The sequence below is a fragment of the Nymphalis io genome, chromosome 17 (assembly GCF_905147045.1).
Source record: "Nymphalis io chromosome 17, ilAglIoxx1.1, whole genome shotgun sequence".
NCBI classification, from domain to species: Eukaryota; Metazoa; Arthropoda; class Insecta; order Lepidoptera; family Nymphalidae; genus Nymphalis; species Nymphalis io.
In genome coordinates, this window is record NC_065904.1 from 5,742,014 (window position 1) to 5,765,430 (window position 23,417).

Here is a 23,417-nt window from a genome sequence, read left to right on the forward strand (position 1 = left end):
AGTTAGATTTTGTATAAAATAATGTTTACGTTTAAAACATATGACCATGGCGGTAAAATATTCCAGTACTTATATTATCATACACGACCTATCACTCAAAGCCCACAGAGTCGCTTTTCATTAACTTGCATCATTGTATGTCGCCAAGCCTGTAGTGCAAAATGTATCAAGGTATTCATTTTCCTAAAACTAATACTCGATGTAAATAAAGTATTCATTGCATTTTTTTAAAATTTCGAAGTAAGTTTGTGATTTTTTTTTCTATGGAGAAAACTCATAGCAATAGTAATTTCACAAAATATAGGCATTAGTAAGTAACCTAAACTTTACTGTACATTATTTAAAAAGTGATTAATTGAAAGTTTGTCATTGTTATGCGGCATCAAAAAAAACTATTTGGAGTTATATAGACCCTTTACGATGGCTGTATAGTTCCGTTTAATTATTACGCTATAGACACTTAAAGCAAATGATCAAATTAATTTTCTAATTTGCTTTCAAAGTTATATATTACGATACCCAGTAACTATGTATAAGCGACTTTACCAATATAATCAGCATTAACTTAGTCCTCGTATACAATGTGTTATATAGTGGCGTTGGCTTTATTGTATAACAATACCAATGAACTATTTGCTACAAAACATACAATAAACATATCATTGTTTGTATGACGTCATTACGAATGACGACAGATATCCCGGAAGCTCAAACCGCTAATATTATTTTTAAATCATTTACTTATATGGTGACATCATAATTTATTTCCTATATTTGTATTCAAAATGAAACAAACATTCACGTTCAACTAGCAATCATTATGGTTAAAATAAAATATAGATAATGATCTTACTATTTGAACTTAATACCTTTTTTCTAAACTTATCAAACTGATAGCTTTGTTTGTTATTTTTGTTATGTATACATCGATCTGGGTCCCACTTGACACTGAGGTTGTCCATGGCCGTACAGCGGAAATGCGGCCTTCATTATGGGCAGCTTTGCGTCGGGTGGGAATCGGGAGGTACTATTTTAAATTTTACTAAAATAATAAAAAAAATTGTCATTTACACGTTAACACAGAAATATATCTAATATTTCTGAGTTAACGTGTAAAATATTTTAACTTAGATATAATATTTATGTTTCAATGTAATATTAATTAAATTGTTGTAACATTAAAAAACTGAAAAATAGGTAAAATTTTAATTAATTTTTAAAATATAGTATCTCTTTTTTAGGGTGGGCCATTTATATTAAGATCAACATATTTCACCGCTAAGGCTACTTATGTAGAGGCCTAACAACAAGAGGCCAACATTCAATCAATGAGCTTAAAAGCGCATATATGATTTAAAAATTATAAATATATTATCCCTAAAAGGTAAAAAAAATCGATCCGTTTCTTATTGGTAAAATGAATATTCCATACCAATGATTTTTTCGTGGTTTCAAAAGTGCATGTAATAATAATAAGCTGTATATAATAATAATAATATCCTGGAACACTATTCACACACAACCATTTGATCCTAAATTAAGCAGAGCTTGTGCTATGGAAACCAGCCAACTGATATACTACATATACTACTTTTCTTTCGTAAATACATACTTATATAGATGAAACTCAGACTCAGGACATACAGACATGTTCATGCACACAAATGCCTGTCCTGCGTAGGAATTGAACCCACAACCCTCTTCCCCTCGGAACATGTCTACGGTACGGCACCGTCCCCCGCGTAACGGTAAGGCGCCGTTGCTACTTCGAGCCGGTGCGGCATCAGGCGTCGATTGGAAAGGATGGTTGCTGCTATGTGCCGGCGCGGCGCACTGTACAAGACACCGTGCTGCGGCACGAGGTTACGTAGACATGTGGCGTCGTAAATATCGAGATACGGCCCAAAATGTAGACGTGCAGAGTGGTTGTTTTACAAAATAATTGTTACTTAAAACCAAAAATATGTAGACATAAATGCACATTTCTTCGACATTGGTACCTTTGAGCATACCACAATAACGATTGAATCCGGCAACAATCCTGCGTGCTTCGGTTATAATAATAAAAACTAGCTCTGCTTTAAAACCGACCTTCTTGCACCTCAGCGGGCCTGGCACCTCAAACATCCAATAATAACTATTGAGTTACGTTTACGAGTTTGCGTTTCGACCTTATAAACTAGCAACGTTTGCATATCATATTCAGCCTTCGTACCTGTGAGTTTACCGCAATAACGATTTAATCGTAAACGCTACATAATGCTGCGTACGCCAAAAATAATATATGCATGCTAACATCGTGGATGTCTCCGTAAAACAATGAAAGAGCAAAAATTACTTCTTCTCTAAGAATTATAGGAGACTCATTAACATTTCTCTCTTTGCAATAAGATGATGACGAAAAAATGGAGTGTCACTCACACTCCATTTTTTAATAAAGAGGTTATCATATTATATTTTAGAAAATAAAATCGAGGATCTCCTAAAAGCAAAACGAAAATGTTCCTTTGAAATAAAAAATATTCCCAAGATGGGAAGTGAATCAAAAACTTAACACATACAGAGGACTAACATAATGATTGATAAATACAATCTACAAATTAAACTAATAAGCTAACATCACTTAGGATTAAAGCATGGCGACATTCCCCTATATCTATCCGATTATCTAACTAAAAAAGTTGTGGCAAGGACTACCAGAGCTCGAAAATACAAATTTTGCTGGACTTCTCTTCGAGACGTGTTGGCGAGGAAGGACGAGATCAATCATTAAAATAATTCAAGAATCATAAATCAAGTGTATGTATGAAACGTTAAAATGACGCGTTTATTTGTAACAAATGTAATTGTTATTGCATATGTTAGAGGTGGAGGAAGAAAATAAAACAAGATTCGGTGTTTAAAGCTTAATATTTTTGTACGTTGTTATACGCGTTATTAGTACAGGTAGAAATGCCGTCACATTAGTAAAACCAATTTAATAATAAACATAATTGTGATGGTACGGTATAAGTTATTGTGTTTGTTACCTAATACATAAATACTTACAGCCGGTAAATAAATGCGCTATACAAAATAATGTAAATATTTACATGAAATTTGCTTTAAGATCAGCTCCACGCGTAGACAATCGGTTGATAAATTAATTTGAACAAAAAAAATACAATTAATTAAATATTTTTAATTAATTATAATATATATATATATATATATATATATATATACAATCATAGTATATATTGAATTCTGCTTAATTATTTTATTTCACATGTAATTAAAAAAAAAACATTCGTGACATTTGATTGTCACTTACTAATTAATCACGTGTGGCGCCGCCTTAAGTGCCTATTTCTTTGTTCACACAATCAGAATCAATAAATAATGAACACAATGTCATTGTTCCTTAATTATATTTAGAAACATATTTTTTAATTAATAATGAATACTATAAAACCCTAAGCTAACTCGTAAATTAAATTTAATGACTAATCTATAATATAGTTTGAATGGTTAACTAAATATATTTTATAATACATTTTTGAATCTCATATTGAATATATTTCGGAACTCAGTAAAGTGATAGAGGCAAAGCTTATACAATTGTGATAAAAGGATAACATGCTTTAATATTATAGAATATATTTTAATGTATTACATTTTCTTGAAATCATATTAGCCTTCTGTGACATCAGTTTTACGACAACTTGTATTTATATTATCTCTTTTTAATAAATTATCGCAAATGATTAATGTCACGAAAGACGAATATCATGTTACGTCTATATTCTGGAGATCATAAAATTAATTCCTAACTTAATAGAAATACAAATGAACTTCTAATTATTGATAAAAATAGTTTTAAATATTGAAATATATTATATTTTTTACTATTTAATTGATTAGAGGAAAAAGTTCATTAGCCTTATGTGTTTACTACTTATATGTAATATTTTTTGAGTTAAAAAGCTATTTTCAATGTAGTTAATTACATTTTTATTTATTTACTGAAAGTGAACATATGCTTGACATATACGTGATAATTTGTACATTTGTTCACATTCAGAACATTTGTATCACAATACTATGAGTCGTAACTCCTTTGCTTCTAACGATACCTGTAAACAAAAAAATATATAATGGTTTTTTTATAATATCAATTGTACTAATAACTTTAATGCATATTATTATGAATATAACGTATCATAATACTTTATAAAAAAGTTGATAATAAATATACTACAATTCATTTATTCAATGCATTAGTTTTTTAAATTACATTGTATATTCAATACTCACCGTGGTTGTTTGTCGTTTACCGACCGTGGCAAGAATGGCAACAGTTATCGCCATAATAGTGGTAGTGGCAGAGGCGTGCCTGCACCGCCAGCGCGCAGTTGCTGAGCTTGTCCACGCATGCTCCTGTACACATATTGTATAGGTATTTTTGGTTTTATATATTACTAACGGAGACGAACTGCGCAGGAAGCATATTAGTGCACAAGTGTGTGCAATAATTACATACATTGTCATTTTATATATACTAATATTGAAAAGCGTTTGTGCAATAAAGTAATATGTACATATATATTACAGGCTAATCATCAAAAAGCTACTGCATTAGATATATGTAGTAAAATATATAAATTCACGCCATAAATACTAAAAAATCCCCCGAAACGTGCCATATCTTCTGGTATAAGTTTCATGTATATTGGTTTAGTGGTTTTTTCAGTTAGACAATACAAAAAAACGTCACCTCATTTATTATTATAGAAGATTATTGTTAACTAGCTATCTCTTTTCCAAATGATATCAAAATCCCTTCAGAAGTTTTTGTGTGAATGAGTAACAAAGATCCATCAATACATTCCAAAAAGTTTCGCTTATACATTACAAGAATTAAATATAGAACAGAATAGCTCTGAAATTTAATATGATTTATTGTCTTTATAAATACGATAATTATTGTGATAATTAAAGCTTACCTTTGCTAAATGAGCGTTCTCTAACGTTCTGTGTGTTTTGGCTTTGGTGTCGCGTCACACGTTGCTGCGGATCTGGAAGAGAAATAAACATTTTTCCTTTCACGAGGGCGGCATAAAGTGATTATGTTATTTATTTAATACTTTATTACACTAAAAAATAAAACTAATACACAAATATGACAAAAGGGCTAAGCACAAAAGGCATGCTTATCTGTCAAAGATATTTCTTTCAGCATTCTCAAGAAAAAAAAAGAATTGACACGTCCAATCATATAACTTCTAAATTATACTGCACAATAAGAAAGTAAGATATATCCTTAAGTAAGTAACAGCCTGTAAATGTCCCACTGCTGGGCTAAGGCCTCCTCTCCCTTTTTGAGGAGAAGGTTTGGAGCTTATTCCACCACGCTGCTCCAATGCGGGTTGGTGGAATACACATGTGGCAGAATTTAGACGAAATTAGACACATGCAGGTTTCCTCACGATGTTTTCCTTCACCGAAAAGCACGAGATGAATTATAAACAGAAATTAAGCACATGAAAATTCTGAGGTGCTTGCCCGGGTTGAGCCCAGGTTCATCGGTTAAGATTCACGCGTTCTTACCACTGGTCCATCTCGACTTCCTTCATCCTTAAAATATAGATAAATAGATATAGCTTTATAATACATTACAAGCAAGTACATAAATACTATACATATATGTCTTTGTCGCAAAATATTCTCACGTTAAGATAACTATAACTTTTCGTAATTAAAATAAAAACATTTCTCCACCAACCTCCAATGGGACAGTTTCTCCCAAGAAGAAAAGTCTTAGGCCCGTATTACAGAAAGTGACTCAAGTAGCGTTTAAACTCTAAACATACAAAACTAGTTTTAGGTAAAGTTTTTAGTTTTTTTCGCCCAGCAGATCAAATCAATCGAGATTTTTTTTAAATTTATTTTATTCCCTTGGTAGTAAGAAATACTAAGACCACCCGAAGCGTAGAAGATATACTATTTATTACGTTCTATAAATATCCAAGCCATTTTAATACTATTTGTATGTGTTGTATAAAACTATCGCAGTTGATTTATAGTTCATCTGTTAAAAGTTGTAAGAGTCAAGATCGTCTTTTGGTTATTATTTTCATCTACAAGTTCCTGCCTTCAAATATTTCAATGTACTTTGCAGTGTATTTATAGATATCGTGTATGTATATATATATATGTATCTGTTGTCAATATCCTTCCTGTATTCTTTAATTATAGCGGTTTTTGTTTATATTATTTATTATTATTAATCTAAGTATGAAGAATTAATATGTATATATCTTATAAGTAGAAGTGAATACTACTAGCATAATGAATAAGCATTGTTCATTGTTTTCAACTGATATCTTTTGAACATCGATTGATTTGTTAGAAATTTAAATAATTACATATTTTGTTCAATTCTTACCTGTAGCCACAACACTAATGGCAGGCTTGACGACTGGTCGTGTGGTGCAGCGCGCGGGCACGCACGAGCGCCGCGCGGGCGGGCGCACGCTCGCACAGTCTGCGTCTCGAGCCGCACCACCCGCGCCTTCCTCCCCGCCCCGCACGCACCATACCGTACGCGTTTGGATACCAGCTTCACATGGACCGGTGCACTGAGTAATATACATAATCATGCTAGCTTTTTTATTTTTATTAAAAAAACGTCTTTTTCTAGCAATTACGTAGCGTAGCTCTTCCTGTCCATAGGCTTCGTAACAGTAGCTCGCATGTCGTTATTAATGCAATTATAAGGTATATTATTTGTGTTGGTAACTACATTGGCTATTGGATCGCATGTGAATAGGCATGGTGACTGATTTTGAAATAACCTTCTATAATGTGGGTACACATCTACTATTACTGAAAATTATTTTATTTCAGTAATAAATCAATTGTTTACGCAAATAATTGCATTTTCATTTACCTACTTAGAATTTCGTTCGAAAACACCCGCAGATGTCATGGCGCCTGCACTTGACATCACGCCTCAATAAACGACAGTAAATGTTGAATTATGTCTATACTCAACGACTCGACTAATTAAATGATGCAAAATAATTTTGAAACGCGTAAACACAACAACTGTTCAAGAGAAACGGTTATAGATACAGAGGCGTGACGTCATTTGCTCTGATTGGTGTTTCAAATAAAATGGCCGATTGCAGAATTTTATACTTTTATTTTATTAAAAATCTTATTAATCTCAATGTGTATATTAAAATGGGATAATTTTTCAGAATCCTTTTAAAATAGTTTCTTCTCTAAAAGCATTTATTTTTTAATTCTTTAATACTGTCATCATGCCTATTATACGAAAAATAAAATGGGTATGGATTGGGTCAAATCAAATCAATAAACTCGTAGTTGAATATTTGCTCGGTTAAAATACAATATTTTGTAAATAACCAATAGGTATATACATGTTTATGGGATTTCGGAATGTATAAATTGATGTCTGTATAGTTAAGAGTATAAAGTTAACCGAAATAAAAATTTAGCAGTTTCATTCAAGGGTTACTTGATACATATACATATTCAAATGTGTTCAAAAAACATAAAATAAATATTGTAATTATTAAAGAATAAGTATAATATAGTACTTACCTCCCCCCAATCACTGAGATACCAAGAAGGAGCACAATTTCCTCCACACGCTCTCTCTGATTCAGGTTTTGTTGTTTTGCACAAGTTATCACGAAGCCGTCTGCCGTTACCACCGATACAAATCACTCCTCTAATCTGGCGTCCACCACAAGCCGCTGAACATGCTGACCAGTCACCTAAACAATGATTTCAGATGAGTTTTTGTTTTAAAAGGAATATTAATCAATATTTTCTGCATTATTTTTAATTTACCAGTAAACCATTGCGCGTCACACTGTTTCCTTAAGGAGCATGATTGAGAAATATGAGGAGCTCGGTGAGCTGAACAACCGTCAGGTTCTGCACAGCGAACACCTCGTGACTGTACTCCACCTCCTACACACCAGCCTACGCACTGCAAAAAATAACAAAATTTGGTAAACACAATACAATGCAAGAAACTTCGATGGTTTTTACTAAACGATTTTTACCTCAGACCATTCTGTATAAAGCCAACCACCAGCGGCGGTGAAGCTATATTTGGGTTCATGTGTGAGACTTATTTCATTATCCGATACATTAGAAGCAAGCGATATTACAGGTCCCTCGCGGAAGGTGTCAACTCGATCATTTGGACGAACTTGTCGTCTTGCATCAAGTCTCGGTGAGACTTCTGAGGCAGGTTTTCCATCACAGTTTGGAATTTCACAAGCTTCTTCACTTGGCGGCATAGGTAAAGGACACTTTTGGTCACTTATCTGTAAAATGATTATTTATTACGAATATCAAACAAAAGTTAGTCAATAACATAAATAAAGGTAGAACCCATAAAATTAATATTTATACATATAATATACTAACCTTTGTGATACCTCGAGCATGGTCTTGGACACATCCAACTATTCTAGTACGATGAGCTGGACCACAGACTGGACATGGTCCCCAAGCAGCAGCTCTCCATCTAGGAGGGCAAGGAGCCACTCCACACCGTCTGCGTCTAGATGCAGGTGGCGTTCCAGTACAATGAGCCGGGGACACTTCACGATCCTCTTTACCACCAAGCTCAACACATTTAAACTTTCCAATTTGAAGACCACCTCCACAAGTTCTCGAACATTGCGTGTATGATACAATTTTCCAGACAAACTTCCTGTCACCGATTACGTTAGTGTCTAATTGATACTGATTTTCAATAGAGCTAAATTCTGGTTGCTTGGACAGTGAAGGACCGGATTTTTCTAAAGCTCTTGTGTGAGATTCGGCGTTGTGGTGTCTATGATGCCTTTGAGTCTGATGATGATTTTGCTCAGGTTCAATATTCGAAGTTGGAATATCGTTACTGGTTTCATCTGACAATGAATCCGTAAGGTATTCGTATTTTATATTCGGATTCGGTTGCGTATATAAGACCTAAAATATAAAGATCATTTAAAATAATGTTAAAAACATTAAATATTATATTATCCATTCGATCATTTGTTACCATAATATCAACAGGATGGTGAATAGGTCCCATCGCAAATATTTTGTCCAGACCAGCAGATCTAGAGTAAATAAATCGTGCGCCAGCTGCCTCATAAGTGCCTGGAGCGCTGACAGCAAATTCGCCATTCATGATGTATGAGCCATTGGATACTCTTAGTGCTAAAAATAAAATAAAACATGTCCAACGTTACACTGACAATATAATTTTACAATGATATTACTAAATAAATAATTTAGTGCCTATTCTGTTTTAAAATTATAACATTACCTATATAGACTATTTTTACGTTTATGATACGTTTCAAATATTTTGTAGTGTAGTCAATACGTTAAATGTACCAGGATTGATCTCAGTGTTTACGGAACAATCAGCGAATTGTTATCCTCGAGCATTGGCAGTGCGTCATGCAAATAATTACTCGCCAATTGTAACGGCGGCTATCTCCATTTATCTCACAATTTGCGGCGTAGGCGCTTCTATTGAAGCGATGCGCCAGCGAACTGTACGCGTGCAATTCCTATAAATCGATTCGACATCGATCTTTGCACTAGTGTGCTCTTCATCTCTCTATTAAAATCTCGATTGACCCAATATTCAAGAACCAAATAACTTTAATAAAAATTGATACATATTGGCTGGCACTATTGTGACCGAAAGCTTTAATAAACGGCCTTGGATCCAACATCTGCTCATTGCTAATTTACTACTAAGTATATCTACAATTGAACTGGTATGACCGAGTTCAATCAAACCTACCTCGAGTCTATGAAATTATTTCTTTAAATTTGACCTAATTTGTAATGATTTTCTTCATTAATTTGTCATGACCTATTCATAGATATTTCAACATACTGTGTCAGTACTTGGACTGCATTTTATTGACACTTGTTATCTATCTTGCGCACCTGGTTATAAGGGTATTAACATTTGCATCTAAGTAGATAATAATAGGGAGATAGATATTTAAGATAACCGTTATGGAGCAAGAACTTTAAAGGTCTCATATCTGTCTTATCTGATATAAAACAAAATGAAATCATGATAATAATGTTTTTTAAGAAAAAATGTTTTACCGATGTAATTCTCGCTGGTGACGATTTCTGAGACGTTGAGTCTGCAGGCGCCGCGCGGGATGGTCGTCACATAAGAGTACCCCAGGGGCAGGCGAGGCCGAGAGAAGAGTCCGGACACGAGGCGTCGACCGCACTGCATGTCGCGATTAGTCGTCGTTGCCAGCACGTTCTCGCGGCCCACCACCTAAGAACGAAAAGATTATATTTATTTTGTAACATCACTGACATAAAAATATAGTGATATATTTATCACTAGGTTAAAGATGGTAATAAATAATGTAAACAAATCGTATATATTCTAAACAAATTCTTTATAATATTGTTAATGATTAGTAATTTTGTATAATATTCGTAATAGTTTATCGTAAATTAACCATTAGTATGTAAGATGAACGACATATTACATTTATTTTTTTAAAACTTTTCTAGAAAGTTCCTTAAATAGCGATAAAAATAGACAACACACTTCATTTTACGCAAAATTATATTAGCCATGGTCATTCCCATGAGATGATCTACGTCCAGCAACGCAGGGTACGGATTAACACGTCAGCATATTACACGGATGTCGTCGAGAGACCGCCGGCATCGCGCAGTAATTATAGTAATGTAGAAATAAGTGTTCTTTTCATCTTGTATTTTATCCAGTCGGGTTATGAGTCGAACATTATTTTGCTAACATTATATACGTTAGAGTTTGTACGTCTGGATGTTTGTTACAGGTTACTCAATCACGCTGTGCGAATTAAGACGCTGTGTTAATAATGACGTTGAGATTTGACTCTAATTTTTAGTATACATATTAAAAGTACCTTCAATATATATTTAGTTTAAGCCAATGAAGGTGACAATAGCTATATATGTATAAAAAATATGTTACGATGTAACTGAATTTTCAGTTACTTTGGTTCGTACACTTTTAAAAGATACCGGCTAAGTATTGCGATGTGTGGGTATTGTACGGGATGGTTATGATTGATTACAAAAATTTATCTATTATTTAAATATATGAAATATTTAATCAATTTGAATAAAATGTGGTAAAAGTTTATAAGCTATTATGTAATTTCGGTTGTTAGTATTTGTCGATGAAATCGTGTATCTGAACTTTACCCTACAGATTGAGCTAAAATTTTCCACATTAATTTTCTGGACAATGTAAGATTAAATAACATTTATTTAAAAGGGATTTCTTATGTAATAAACTCATAAATATTCTAAGTGTCTTTTTTAAGCTACACTGAAAACACTTTGATAGATAATTCAACATCCAATTTGATATTATTAATTTGTGATGCTAAAACCCTTTTATATGTAGCAGCTACATATATTGATATGATGATGTTGAGATCATTGCGTACAAAATAAATTATAACGTAACAGTAGTCAAAGTTTAAAAGCTATATGATGTGAAATGAACATACGTCTTTTGTCTTATAATAGACCGCCATACAAATCTTTATTAACTTAAATATTCTAAATGTTTTCCAATATGTAGTAAGATTAATGACTAGGTAATCTGTATGTGACTAATTGATCAATCTAATTTAAATACATACGATGTATTGATGTATTTTCAATTTAAAGCTCAATGTTAAAATTCCTGTTTATTTCAATCTGATTTAATGGACACATAATGTATAATATGTTACAAGGTCACCTCTTTCTAATGAATATAGAAATTGAAAACTTATCTGACATTGATCTTTTTATATATTTATGATATGTAACATTTTTAATGAATATAGACAAAATATATTAATTTTATACATTTTTTTTGGCATAAGAAACAAAGACAGTTAGTCAGACAGCCGATTAAAATTTTTGAAACGAAAATGGTTTTTTTGTTTTAATTTTTTAATTGAATTAATATATCTGTAAGGAGATAGTCAAAAGATGAAATAATTTTATTCAAAACGTCTGGAAGAATAGCTATCAGATTAAATGGTATATCTAATGAATCGTTACTCTGTGGGCGACTGCGATGATTGAAACATGATATTGGCAGGCGTAGCAAATATCTACAATTTAAGCTACATTCGCATTGACTATTCTTAAGCCCGCAATTTAAGATAATGATTCATAGTGCATTCTACCCGCTCATAATGCACAAAATTAACCAATTTTAAAATAGGAATTCCTGATTCGTAATAACATGTAAGATGTAAGAATTATTAGAAATTGAAATAAAATATTACAATAACCCGACACGTAACACGTAACATAATATGCCTAACGTACGTAAGTTTCGATGAAAGTAATGATGGTTGAATTTGAGCGTATCGTTTCTTTCGTACATACTACAATGTTTTAAAATTAAAAGTTCCTCACGCGTTATAAAAATAGTTTCACTTTTATCACGTGTACTTATTTATATACCCTCTTTTTTATTTTCTTTTTAAAACAATTTATCACAACTTATGTGGGTAGTATGAATAATGCCCGTAATGTCATATTTCACACATATCGATCGAGGATTTATTTCTTTTGAAATTGATAGTAATTGTTCAAAAGTTTGATTATTTCAAGTCTATTAAGTAGTCGTCGTTTATAAATTAATTCGGTTGTAAATGTTAACATATATAAGTATACTAAAATACCGTAAATATGAGGGGATTTGACAGTCGCTCCGGGTCCTACTTGGCCCAGAGGTTGTCCATTGCCGTATAGCATGGAAATGCGGCCTGCATTATGGGCAGCTTTGCGTCGGGTGGGAATCGGGAGGTACTATTTTAAACTTGATTTAAAAAAAATTGACATAGTATCTTTTGTAATAAAAATTAATTTATAAAATATAGTAAAATAAATAAAATTATTATATATAATATAATTAATGTATTAATATCATTTTTTTAAATACATTACAGACAAACTGTGTTAAAGACTTTTGTGTTTTCAACACGACAAAGTTAATTTCACGGTTAATGTTTCATTAATTAAGTCGTTAACAAAAATTGTAAACAAACGTCAAAACGTACACGTGTTTCAGTTGATATCAGTTTATTTAAAAAAAATTTGTGAAGATTTATAAACTTAGTTATTTGGGAATTGGGACATATTGTATTTTTATGACCTACGAGTAAGCTATATAAGGAGAGTGTTGTGAATTGCCTAAGTAATATTTACAGTGACATATTTTTTTTTTTATGACAGGCATTTTACGTTTAGAAAAGAAAAAAATACATATTTTATGTAAGATAAATAAATGTATGTATGTATTAATTACTCTATTTCTATTAGCAGGAGACTGCCTCGTTGGTCTTGTGGCTAGATATAAGGCCGCAGATCCCAAGGTCCTGGATTCAACCCCGAGGCGGTCGGGCCGATTAAAAGTTATTGTGTTTTTCTGTCGAGAATATTACCTACACTTATAAGATATTACTACAGTAATTAGGAATTTCACATAGAGCTTGGAATTAGATAATATTAGATAGGCAATACTATCCTTATTTTATTTTGAATTTTGAAACTTGAACAGCAGTCGTTTTTCTATATAAATAAATAAATGGAATCATTTATTTAGCTTATTTAAGCTTACAATCACGTACTGTCTATAAAAGCTTGCCACAGACTTCTTGACTCAATAAATCTACGCGGTTGAAGCCGTGGTTATAAGTTAATAGCTTAAATTGCGCGGTAACCATAAACGTCAATTCATTTAAAAAATTGTAGGTGTTACAGCGACGTCTGGCAACACCGATACTTCGGGGACAGTTCTTAATTCTTAATTTAAAAATCTTTTTACACAAGCTTTCTGTGAAATTTAACTGTAGGATCAATAAATATATACCATATTTGAGTCCGTGGGCTTATTGATTTTTTGTAGATATATAGGAAGGTATTTAGTTACTAATATGCACTTGTTTATACACTTATGATTATGTCATACATATCTAGGTGAAAACGCGTGACACAACTAGTGATGTCATATATCCTTAAATCAATCGCTAATTGTGATAACCTTGCAAGCTATTAAGTCTAAGTATTCATATATATCAAAAATTCGGCATTCGAAAGGCTGATTTAGATCTCGTAATGTAAAAAAAAATAACGTATTGACTTTCGACATTGAATGCATATTAGAACATGAACAGACAATATTGATTCATATACTTTTTGGGTTCTTAAGATTCTGAATGAATTATAAAAAATATCTGAAGAGTTTTTTTTTACATATTTTAATTATTATAGTCTACATATAACATATTACAATCGAGATCAAATCAAGTTACGATTTAGTTCTAAAGAATAACCCCGAAGATAAAACTATCAATCGCTACATAGTTGCCCGATCGATTGTAATCATGACTTCATAAAACATTCGTTTATGTCATACACATTAGAATCTTAACCGATGATCGTGGGTTCCAACCCGGGCAAGCACCACTGAATTTTCATGTGCTTAATTTGTGTTTATAATTCATCTCGTGCTTGACGGTGAATGAAAACATCGTGAGAAAACCTGCATGTGTCTAATTTCATTAAAATTATGCCACATGTGTATTCTACCAACCCGCATTGGAGCAGCGTGGTGGAATAAGTTCCAAACCTACTCCTCAAAAAGGGAGAGGAGGCCTTAGCCCAGCAGTAGGACATTAACAGACTGTTACTCTATACACATTTGAAAATAATCAATCGTATTATTAGGACTTTAACAAAAAGTGTACTTCAAATATCCAAAACCAATGAAATTAAGATGGAACCACCTTGGAGTTATACTAAACTTAATCAACAATAATAATCATCAAAATCGTTAGTAAAATAGTTAAACCTGAACATAAAAATACACAGACGAATTGAGAACTTTAAATTCGATTAAAAGTTCAATATAAAAAAAATCTATAAACAATACTACGTATCATTTCACACGGTATATTAAAATAAATAATAGATACTCATTTAAATTTACAACTTATAACCAGTTTATAATTTGTCTTATTGCTAAGTAAAGCATTATAAGCTTCTTAATAATCAATTATAGTATAAACATAATCGGTTTCAAAACATTAATTATATCTAATTATGCGTTCCAAATACAATCACAGCGGCTAACAGTATCTATAAAATAATTAAGTTGTTTTGGTTAACTTAACGACTGTAAAATATTTTATTTCCAATTTAATAAAGAAAGTTAGTTTATTATACCAATAATTAATTACTTTATTTTTGAAATAAACAAATATTTATAATATAAAAGAATAGGTTGACGTTTTTAATCTGTGGTGTTTAAGAAAAAATACTATACAGAACATTATCTGTTATCATTTTATAATACATGAACAATCGACAAGGGATAATAAATAAATAATTTTATTTAGGTTTCAGAGCGGTGGTAAGTATATTTAAAAAACGAATCGCTGTGTATACGGATAGTTTAATTGTCTCGATCTCGTCTTCATACATTTACCCTACTATCAGTTATTTGTAGCGTTCTGATTCGTAAATAGTAATTGGTACCTTCTTAACAATTCTTCTAAACGCAAGTCAAACAAACGTTTCTTGAATATAGTAACGGGAAAGACAAGACTTCAGTTTTTTATATATAATTGTGTGTAAATACACAATGTATTTGTAACGCTTATATAGGTTGTCTAATTAAATATGAAAAATAAATAAATAATATAGTCGATTTGATTATAACTTCACTTAAGATTAATATATCAAGTTGTCATGATAAAGCTTTGTTCAAGCCCGTCTTCGTAGGCACCAGCAGCACTATTCTACCACTACATACACATTTTGCTATTAAAAGATACGAATATATTTATGTAATACATTTATTCATTTGTTTTTAACATTCTGATTTGATTTGAATTTGAAAAAAAATAATGAATAGAATTAAATCGTACCTAATATACGCATTAAGAATCGTGTGACAAAAACATGTGTATACAAAGTCAATAGCAAGATGCATATGGCGCTGATTACGTCATTTCGTAACATTCACTGTGACACTAATGCGTGTGGAACATTAGTTGATAGTAATGTCAATTTTATGAGCCGAATAAAAGATAGCGACGTCTAAATCTCGTATAGAACGGCACTGGAATCGAGTTAATCGTTGAATGCAAAAGATTTTTTTTATTACGCAAACGTACAAGGCATCTTACGTTAGTCCAGTAAAATTCTTTCCACAAATAATAGATTCAACGCTGATAACGTTTGTTACGCGTTGTTCTAATTTGCATCCGAATAGTTATATATTCTTAATTTCAATTCATACGTGTTTAAATTTTTGTATAAGGATCTCATTTTTAATATCTTTGATCACTCATTTATATGTTGCATATTTTGCGAAAAAAATAATTAATCATTCAATAGATTTTAAAATTCAGTTTTTGGACGTATTTAATCTTGTAATACAACCTTTAAAATTTATTGTTGTTCACAGGAAATAGTAAAGTTAACAAAACAATTAAGTCTACGTGAAGAAAGTCATGGTCACGGAAATATCGCAGATGCTGTATCTGCTATATTTAAACGATTGAAAAGATTTTCATTTATTGGTGCAAGTAGGCCATTAGGACATTTACCTTTGATTAATTGGCAGATTGCTCACTGCAATTAGCTTGTATGCCAAAAGTATTGGACAATTCGAACTAATGAAAAAAAAAATGATACATACATTTTCGATTATATAAGAAATATATATCTGAAGGTTGTTAAATTTATAATTATTTAAAAATAAAAGTCACATGCATTATACACTAACTAACACTAAATTTAATAAATTGCTATCGTATGTATAAATTATTTTACTTATATTATACAAATCAAAATGATTATCCAAGGTTTTGCACTATTTCCCTTATAGATTAGGTAACCAAAAAAAACTTTAATTCGACTTGACGAGCCGGTTTGACGAGCCGGTTGGCGTGGTTGGTAGATACTTGCCTTTTCACGCCGAAGGTTGTGGGTTCGATTCCCACCCAGGACAGACATTTGTGTGCATGAACATGTCTGTTTGTCCTGAGTGTAATGTTCTATATAATTATGTATTTACAAAAGAAAAGTAGTATATGTAGTATATCACTTGTCTGGTTCCCATAGCACAAGCTTTGTACAAGCTTAATTTGGGATCAGATGGCCGTGTGTGAAAAATGTGCCAGGATATTATTATTATTATTATTACTTAATTATTGTAAAATTTAAAATACTTTCAAGATAAATATAACTTTTTGGAACTAAAACAGCTCGTTATATTTTATATAGGCAATAAAATAGTGCAGATCATATATTGTCTGCAGTTTTGACCGAGTTTGTTTCAAAAACGGTTTATAAATTATTTTTAAAGTTTCCCACAGTTGTCAATATCTTCAAAAAATGAAAGTCAAAATTACGCACGCTGAATATAAATAACGAATCAAAGGCGTTATTATATATCTACCAAAAAATACATATAACAGAAATATCTGAATAAAAAAGAGTATTATAATATTCTTCACACATTTAAGGCAAAAAGACACAGTGACGTTATGAATTTATGGTTAACAAGATTTTACAGGAGCATGATAACAACGGAGGAAAAGATCTGTCGGAAGATTTACAACGTAAACTGTATCTAAACGACTTATTCCGTTGACACAAGGAATTGGAACAATAGAGCATCCCATTACGATAGACTTGGATTTCCTTTAGCTACTAGGATTCCCCTGCGACTCCGCTAGCGGCAATTTTTTATTTAACGTGAAACGTATGCTGAGTAAGACCGACTCGTATGCCGTTACGGCAAACGGCATGACACTAACTTATGCCGTCATGCCCTTCACCACCGCTACTCTCCGAATCTTCTTTGTGTCAGCGTGGTATACTGTATACTTCGATACTATATAATATTATAATAAGTAGAAAATTGCTACATTATTTATAATAATAAGAAGGAATCGTAAATGCAAGTTTCTTAACTTTGATTAAAAAATACGACGCAGTCTTTGATTTCAAAAGTATTTCTTCGAGGTGATAATTTTTCTAATAATAGAAAAGCAGAAACGTTATATATTTTGTAAATCTTAATCCAATCAAAATTTTTATTTCAACTAAAGTTGGCTAGAAAAGGTAAGATGTTATCTATAAGAATGCAAATAACAATAAAATTAAGAGTGTAAGTTGTTTTGAGACAGACATACAATGGTGCCATGTTCATAATAGATGATCGAAAGCTATAAAAAAAAACTAAGTTTGTCTTAATTAAGTAACCGACTATAGAAAAAAAACCGTTTATGACATTTAAAGTGTGACAGTTCTAAGCTATTCTTGTTGATTGACGCGAGATTCCAATGAACATCAGAATGTAGGTAAGGTCAGTATTAAGTGTCAGATCGTAAAACAAGTTAATGAAACGAAGGCATCTGTGATACAGGGAGCTGAATAATACGCCCCCACATAAAACCCACTCGTTATACTTCGGGTGATTTTAACAGAGTATTTAAATATTTAAAATATTTATGAGATCTTGCGATAGAGTGACACGTCGTGAGATTTAATGTAATACGAAGGCAGACGGTCTTATTAATGGTAAGTGGTCCCCCGCCCACAAATACTGGCGCTGTAAAAAATACCTAAAAGCGTACCTTTAATGCATCTCCAATAATGGAGTCCAAGTAGAGATATCCTTTATACTTTTAATTATACTCATGGGTGCATAGCCAATAAGGCAATGGAAAATAACCGAAGTTCAGTCACACCAGATAATCTCGAAGACAAGCATCAGTGAGACATCGCTAAAACCTTAAGAGTCCTATGGACTGACATGATCATTGTAAGATCAGGCGCGGTGGCAGCTTTACGCGCTTTCGATTTATGGCAATATAAGCGTCTGCTATTATAATATACTACAAATTTAGTATCAGAGCAAAATAAACTTTCATTGACCCGAAAGTTTCTTATATACAGCCATACTAGCTTGTATTTGGGCACTGAGGCATCTTCTTATTGATGATTGAAGTCATACGTTCAGTCCCGTTTTTGTAAAATAATTAATTTCTTTAGTAAATTTAAAATTTCTCTTTTGCATTGATTTCAATTTTATATAGTCTATAATTTCTTAAGATTATTAGAAATAAGCTATAATATTTTATAGACTTTATAAATTATAAATGAACGGATATACGAGCATTATATGAGATTCATGCTTGAAATACTAAAATACTATTTAATGTTAGTATAGAAAGTTATCATTAATCATCGGAATGAATAATTATGAACATAAACATAATGAACGTAAAATAAAGTAAATGTCGCACCATCATAGAAGAAACCATAAATCCGGTTTTTTTTTCATTTTGAGGAGAAGGCTTGGAGCTTATACATGAGCAGGCAAGTTTCCTCACGGTGTTCACTTTCATCGACGAAATTAATGAATGAATATAAAAACAATGTTCGGTTAAGATTATTTTTTTCTAACCATCATATCAGTTCTCAAAAGAATAATTATCAATACAAGCAAATTTCAATTAAAATCACTTAATTTTCTTTTTAGAACACTTGAATTTGTACTGAATATATTACCCTTTTCCAAAACGTTCAGAAAAGTCCTGACATCGTCTGTCGAGGCTCGTAACTTTAAATTTCCTTGCAATTTATTTAGGTCTCAATGACACTCAAACATTTGCTGATTCATTTCTAAGAATAGCTGTTGATTCATCGTTTTCCTTAAAAGCGTAAAACTTCAAGGAGCTATTTTCACGAGGAATCAGCTGGTTTATTAGACGTGCCTACGTACGTCTTTATTACTTTCAATTGTTTGTCGTTTATGGCAGAGCTGAGCTTGAGCAAGGTCGAAACGTTTAGGGCATGCAATTTAATGCATACATAACAAAGAACAATGTGTCACTTTAGCGAAATATAGTCTTTAATGTACAATGGAAACGAAATCACAATCTCGCTGATATATAGAATGGCACACGACAAATCATATAATTAAAACAATAGCCGAGCTATTATAAATTACAACGAAGTTTCATTTATTAGTGTAACTAGACCAGTCGTTGACTTTCCATTATCATATACGATGAGGTTCACTACGTTTGTATTATAAATTTACTAGCTCCGTGACTCCCTCGGCTCGGATGTAATTCCGCAGTCTGAATTCAGCGTCATGAAGCTTGAAATATTCATCAATACATCAAATTGTTCGAGTGAATCTCTGCCGCAGTTGGTTCATGTCCATCTAATTACGCGACGGACATTTCTGGAAGACTTCAATCGTGATAGCTTTATGTATTTGTTTTAAACGTTTTTAATTAGATATCTAAATAATTGCCTTTAAGAAAGAGGGACATTGGTATAATTTAATTGTCAAGTTTGTTGAGACAATTGAAAATGGAAGGAATAAAGAGATGCAGCCGAATACTTTTATTGGAAAACTGTAAGATGTTTTTAAATAATAATATTAGGAATTTTCTACATATGACACAAAATTAGTATTGAATGTGACAACAGACTATGTAAACATAGAACAGAATAAAGACAACTGGGTCGCATCGTATTTATCATGAAACACAATATTAGTCATTGAAATAGTGCAAATATGTAAAGTATAACAATATGAATAATTATGTAATAAGTGCATGGCCACGCTGTTAGTTGAAATGATTTCTTATGAAATATTTCTTTTAGTAATCGTTTATCATTAAAACATAATACGATAGTAATGACCTGTGAATGTCCCACAGGACAAAGGCCTTCCTCTTCGAGGTTGGGTGTCTTCGACTAAGATTCACTTCTCTAACAACTAAGCAATCGGCTTTTATTAAAACTAAATTCGTTCAATATGAAACAAATAATTTTGGATTTTTTTTAATTATTAGCATGTGGACTGTCTGCATAAGGCTAGTAAAATTAAGTTAATTCCGTTTGCAACAAAAATAATATTAATAAAAATATATAAATTTGTACAAAATAAAATAGCCGAGATGGCCCAGTGGTAAGAACGCGTGAATCTTAACCGATGATCGATGGGTTCAACCCGAGCAAGCACCACTGAATTTTTATATGCTTAATTTGTCATTATAATTCATCTCGTACTATACTGTGAAGGAAAAAATCGCGAGGAGACCTGCACGTGTTTAATTTCACTGAAATTCTGCCACATGTGTATTCCACCAACCCGCATTTGAACAGCGTGGAATAAGCTCCATACCTTCTCCTCAAAAAGTATAAATAAAGGGAGAGGAGGCCTTAACCCATCAGAGAGACATTCACAGGCTGTTACTGTACTGTAGATTTGTATATTATTTAATAAAAAAAATATAGTATCAGTGATTTATTAATAATTTGTCATAAATATTCAAAAACGTTTAAATTTTACGACGGTAAGAGTTAAAGTAGTGTGATTCAATATAAGCGGTCAACAATCTAATATCGAATACAATAGAATTGCTGACAGCCCTTTTTATAAATTGGTTTAGTAAATTAAATTCAATAAAAAATAACCTTTTATTATTATTATTAGTATCGTATAGTTACAAAAAGAGATAATTCTGTATGTTAACTATTTATCGGTTATATAATGTTTAGTAGGAAAAATAGTATATATAATAATTGTAATTAAAATTAATCTATATGTATATATTTTGTAATATTAACCGAACTTAATAATTTCGTAAAAAATTAATAACTCACCAAAACTCGAATAGTTCAAATATCATATATTTTATCATTAAGTAACAGCTATATTCTTTATTTTGGGATACCCGAATGGAAAGTAAATGAAAACTTAAATAATACAATAGTGATTATAATATACATATAAAAAAGTGAGTTTGTTTGTTTATCTGATTTTTACGCTTTCACGACTGAATTACTCAACCGATCATCATGAAATTTTTCATAAATGTCAGGGGTAATCTCACTCAAAACTCACTTATATACTTCTTAGTACAAGTGTAATTAACACTGTTAAAGCAAATTGACACAGAGCAATGAATTGAAAATTTGCAAAGCGTACGTGAGATCCGTTTTAGAGTAAATATCGCGATTGAGATGGCGCCAACATTCTTTATTAAATATAAACACGAAAATATAGTTAAAACAAACGACATTCGGCTCGTAAAAGAATAGCGAGTAAGGCTATATTCTCACTGTGTTCCGTTTTACGGGTTTACAATATGTTTTTTTCGGCGATGGGGTATCATGTATCAATACAAACACACAACGATATTCTAGACTCAGTGAAAAATATCAACCAGACAAAATATACAGCGGTCCGTTTGAAAGGTTCGTCAGTCATGTTTAAAAAAGGTATTGTAGATACGGTGTGAATGTAGCCTATAATGCTTTATAACCACTGTGGCGTTTCGTTTGACGATAATGTTGATTTCCTGGTACTAAAAATGAACTAAGAATTTCAATGCCGAACTTTACGACCGGTAAACGATGGCAGCACGTAAAAAATGCTCTTGATTCTGGTAAATTTCTGAAATTTCAAACTTTAACTGTATAAAATATAATTTATTAAATAAATCATTTGATCTTGTGGAATTGTTTAAATTGATTTATTTTAAATATTTATAAGCAAACATAACAAGAACGTTCCATAATAGAATCATGAATAATATATGCATCTGATATTACACAAAGAAAGTAAAACATAATGTTATTGCTTTATTTATTCATTCAATAAATATATTTAATATTGAAATAAAAACATCTTTGTATTGGATTGTTATTAACACATGAAATAATAAAGATAAGGTCACTGATGATATTTTAAAATAACGAAACAAAACTTATCAGAACTTAATTTATCGCTACTTCATTTCTATTTCTGGCTGGTTTTTTATGGTATAGGTAAGCGGACGAGCAAATGGACCACCTGATGTTAAGCGGTCACCACCGCCCATAGACATTGGCGATGTAAGAAATATTTACCATTATTACATCGCCAATGCGCCACCAACCTTGGGGACGAAGTTATCGTGTTTAGCGGTAGAATATCTGATAAGTGGGTAGTACCTACCTAGACAGGTTTGCACAACGCCACCTAAATACCACCTCTATTGGTTTATTTAGAAATGGTTAGTCGCTTATTTCAGTAAAACTATTTAAAAGCTTTGTAGAACGTAATCAAAATCAATGTAAAGAAGGCAAATACATACAATTAAAGTTTATTGATCGTTGAAAAAAGGTGTCAGATACAATAAGGCAGTTGACCCAAATTGACGAAATACAAATATGTTATGACGTTCACAAATTTTCTAATCAACACTAGGTGACCACAATGATTTAAAATTGAGCGTCTAGACATGATTGCAATTCGCTGTGATTTG

General features: G+C 31.8%; 1 protein-coding gene across 1 annotated transcript in view; it reads right to left on the reverse strand.

Annotated features, from left to right (window-relative positions):
- Positions 1 to 2,891: 2,891 nt before the first annotated feature.
- The window catches only part of LOC126775075 (thrombospondin type-1 domain-containing protein 4-like), a 153,978-nt gene continuing 133,452 nt past the window's right edge, over positions 2,892 to 23,417 (reverse strand). The window contains exons 8-17 of the mRNA XM_050496815.1: positions 10,150 to 10,333; positions 9,074 to 9,234; positions 8,452 to 9,000; positions 8,082 to 8,348; positions 7,864 to 8,005; positions 7,612 to 7,787; positions 6,428 to 6,620; positions 4,986 to 5,057; positions 4,297 to 4,419; positions 2,892 to 4,115 (exon numbers count right to left, since the gene is read on the reverse strand). Of these exons, the coding sequence (XP_050352772.1) occupies positions 4,313 to 4,419; positions 4,986 to 5,057; positions 6,428 to 6,620; positions 7,612 to 7,787; positions 7,864 to 8,005; positions 8,082 to 8,348; positions 8,452 to 9,000; positions 9,074 to 9,234; positions 10,150 to 10,333 (1,851 nt within the window). The 3' untranslated portion in view covers positions 2,892 to 4,115; positions 4,297 to 4,312. The remainder of the gene's footprint in view (positions 4,116 to 4,296; positions 4,420 to 4,985; positions 5,058 to 6,427; positions 6,621 to 7,611; positions 7,788 to 7,863; positions 8,006 to 8,081; positions 8,349 to 8,451; positions 9,001 to 9,073; positions 9,235 to 10,149; positions 10,334 to 23,417) is intronic.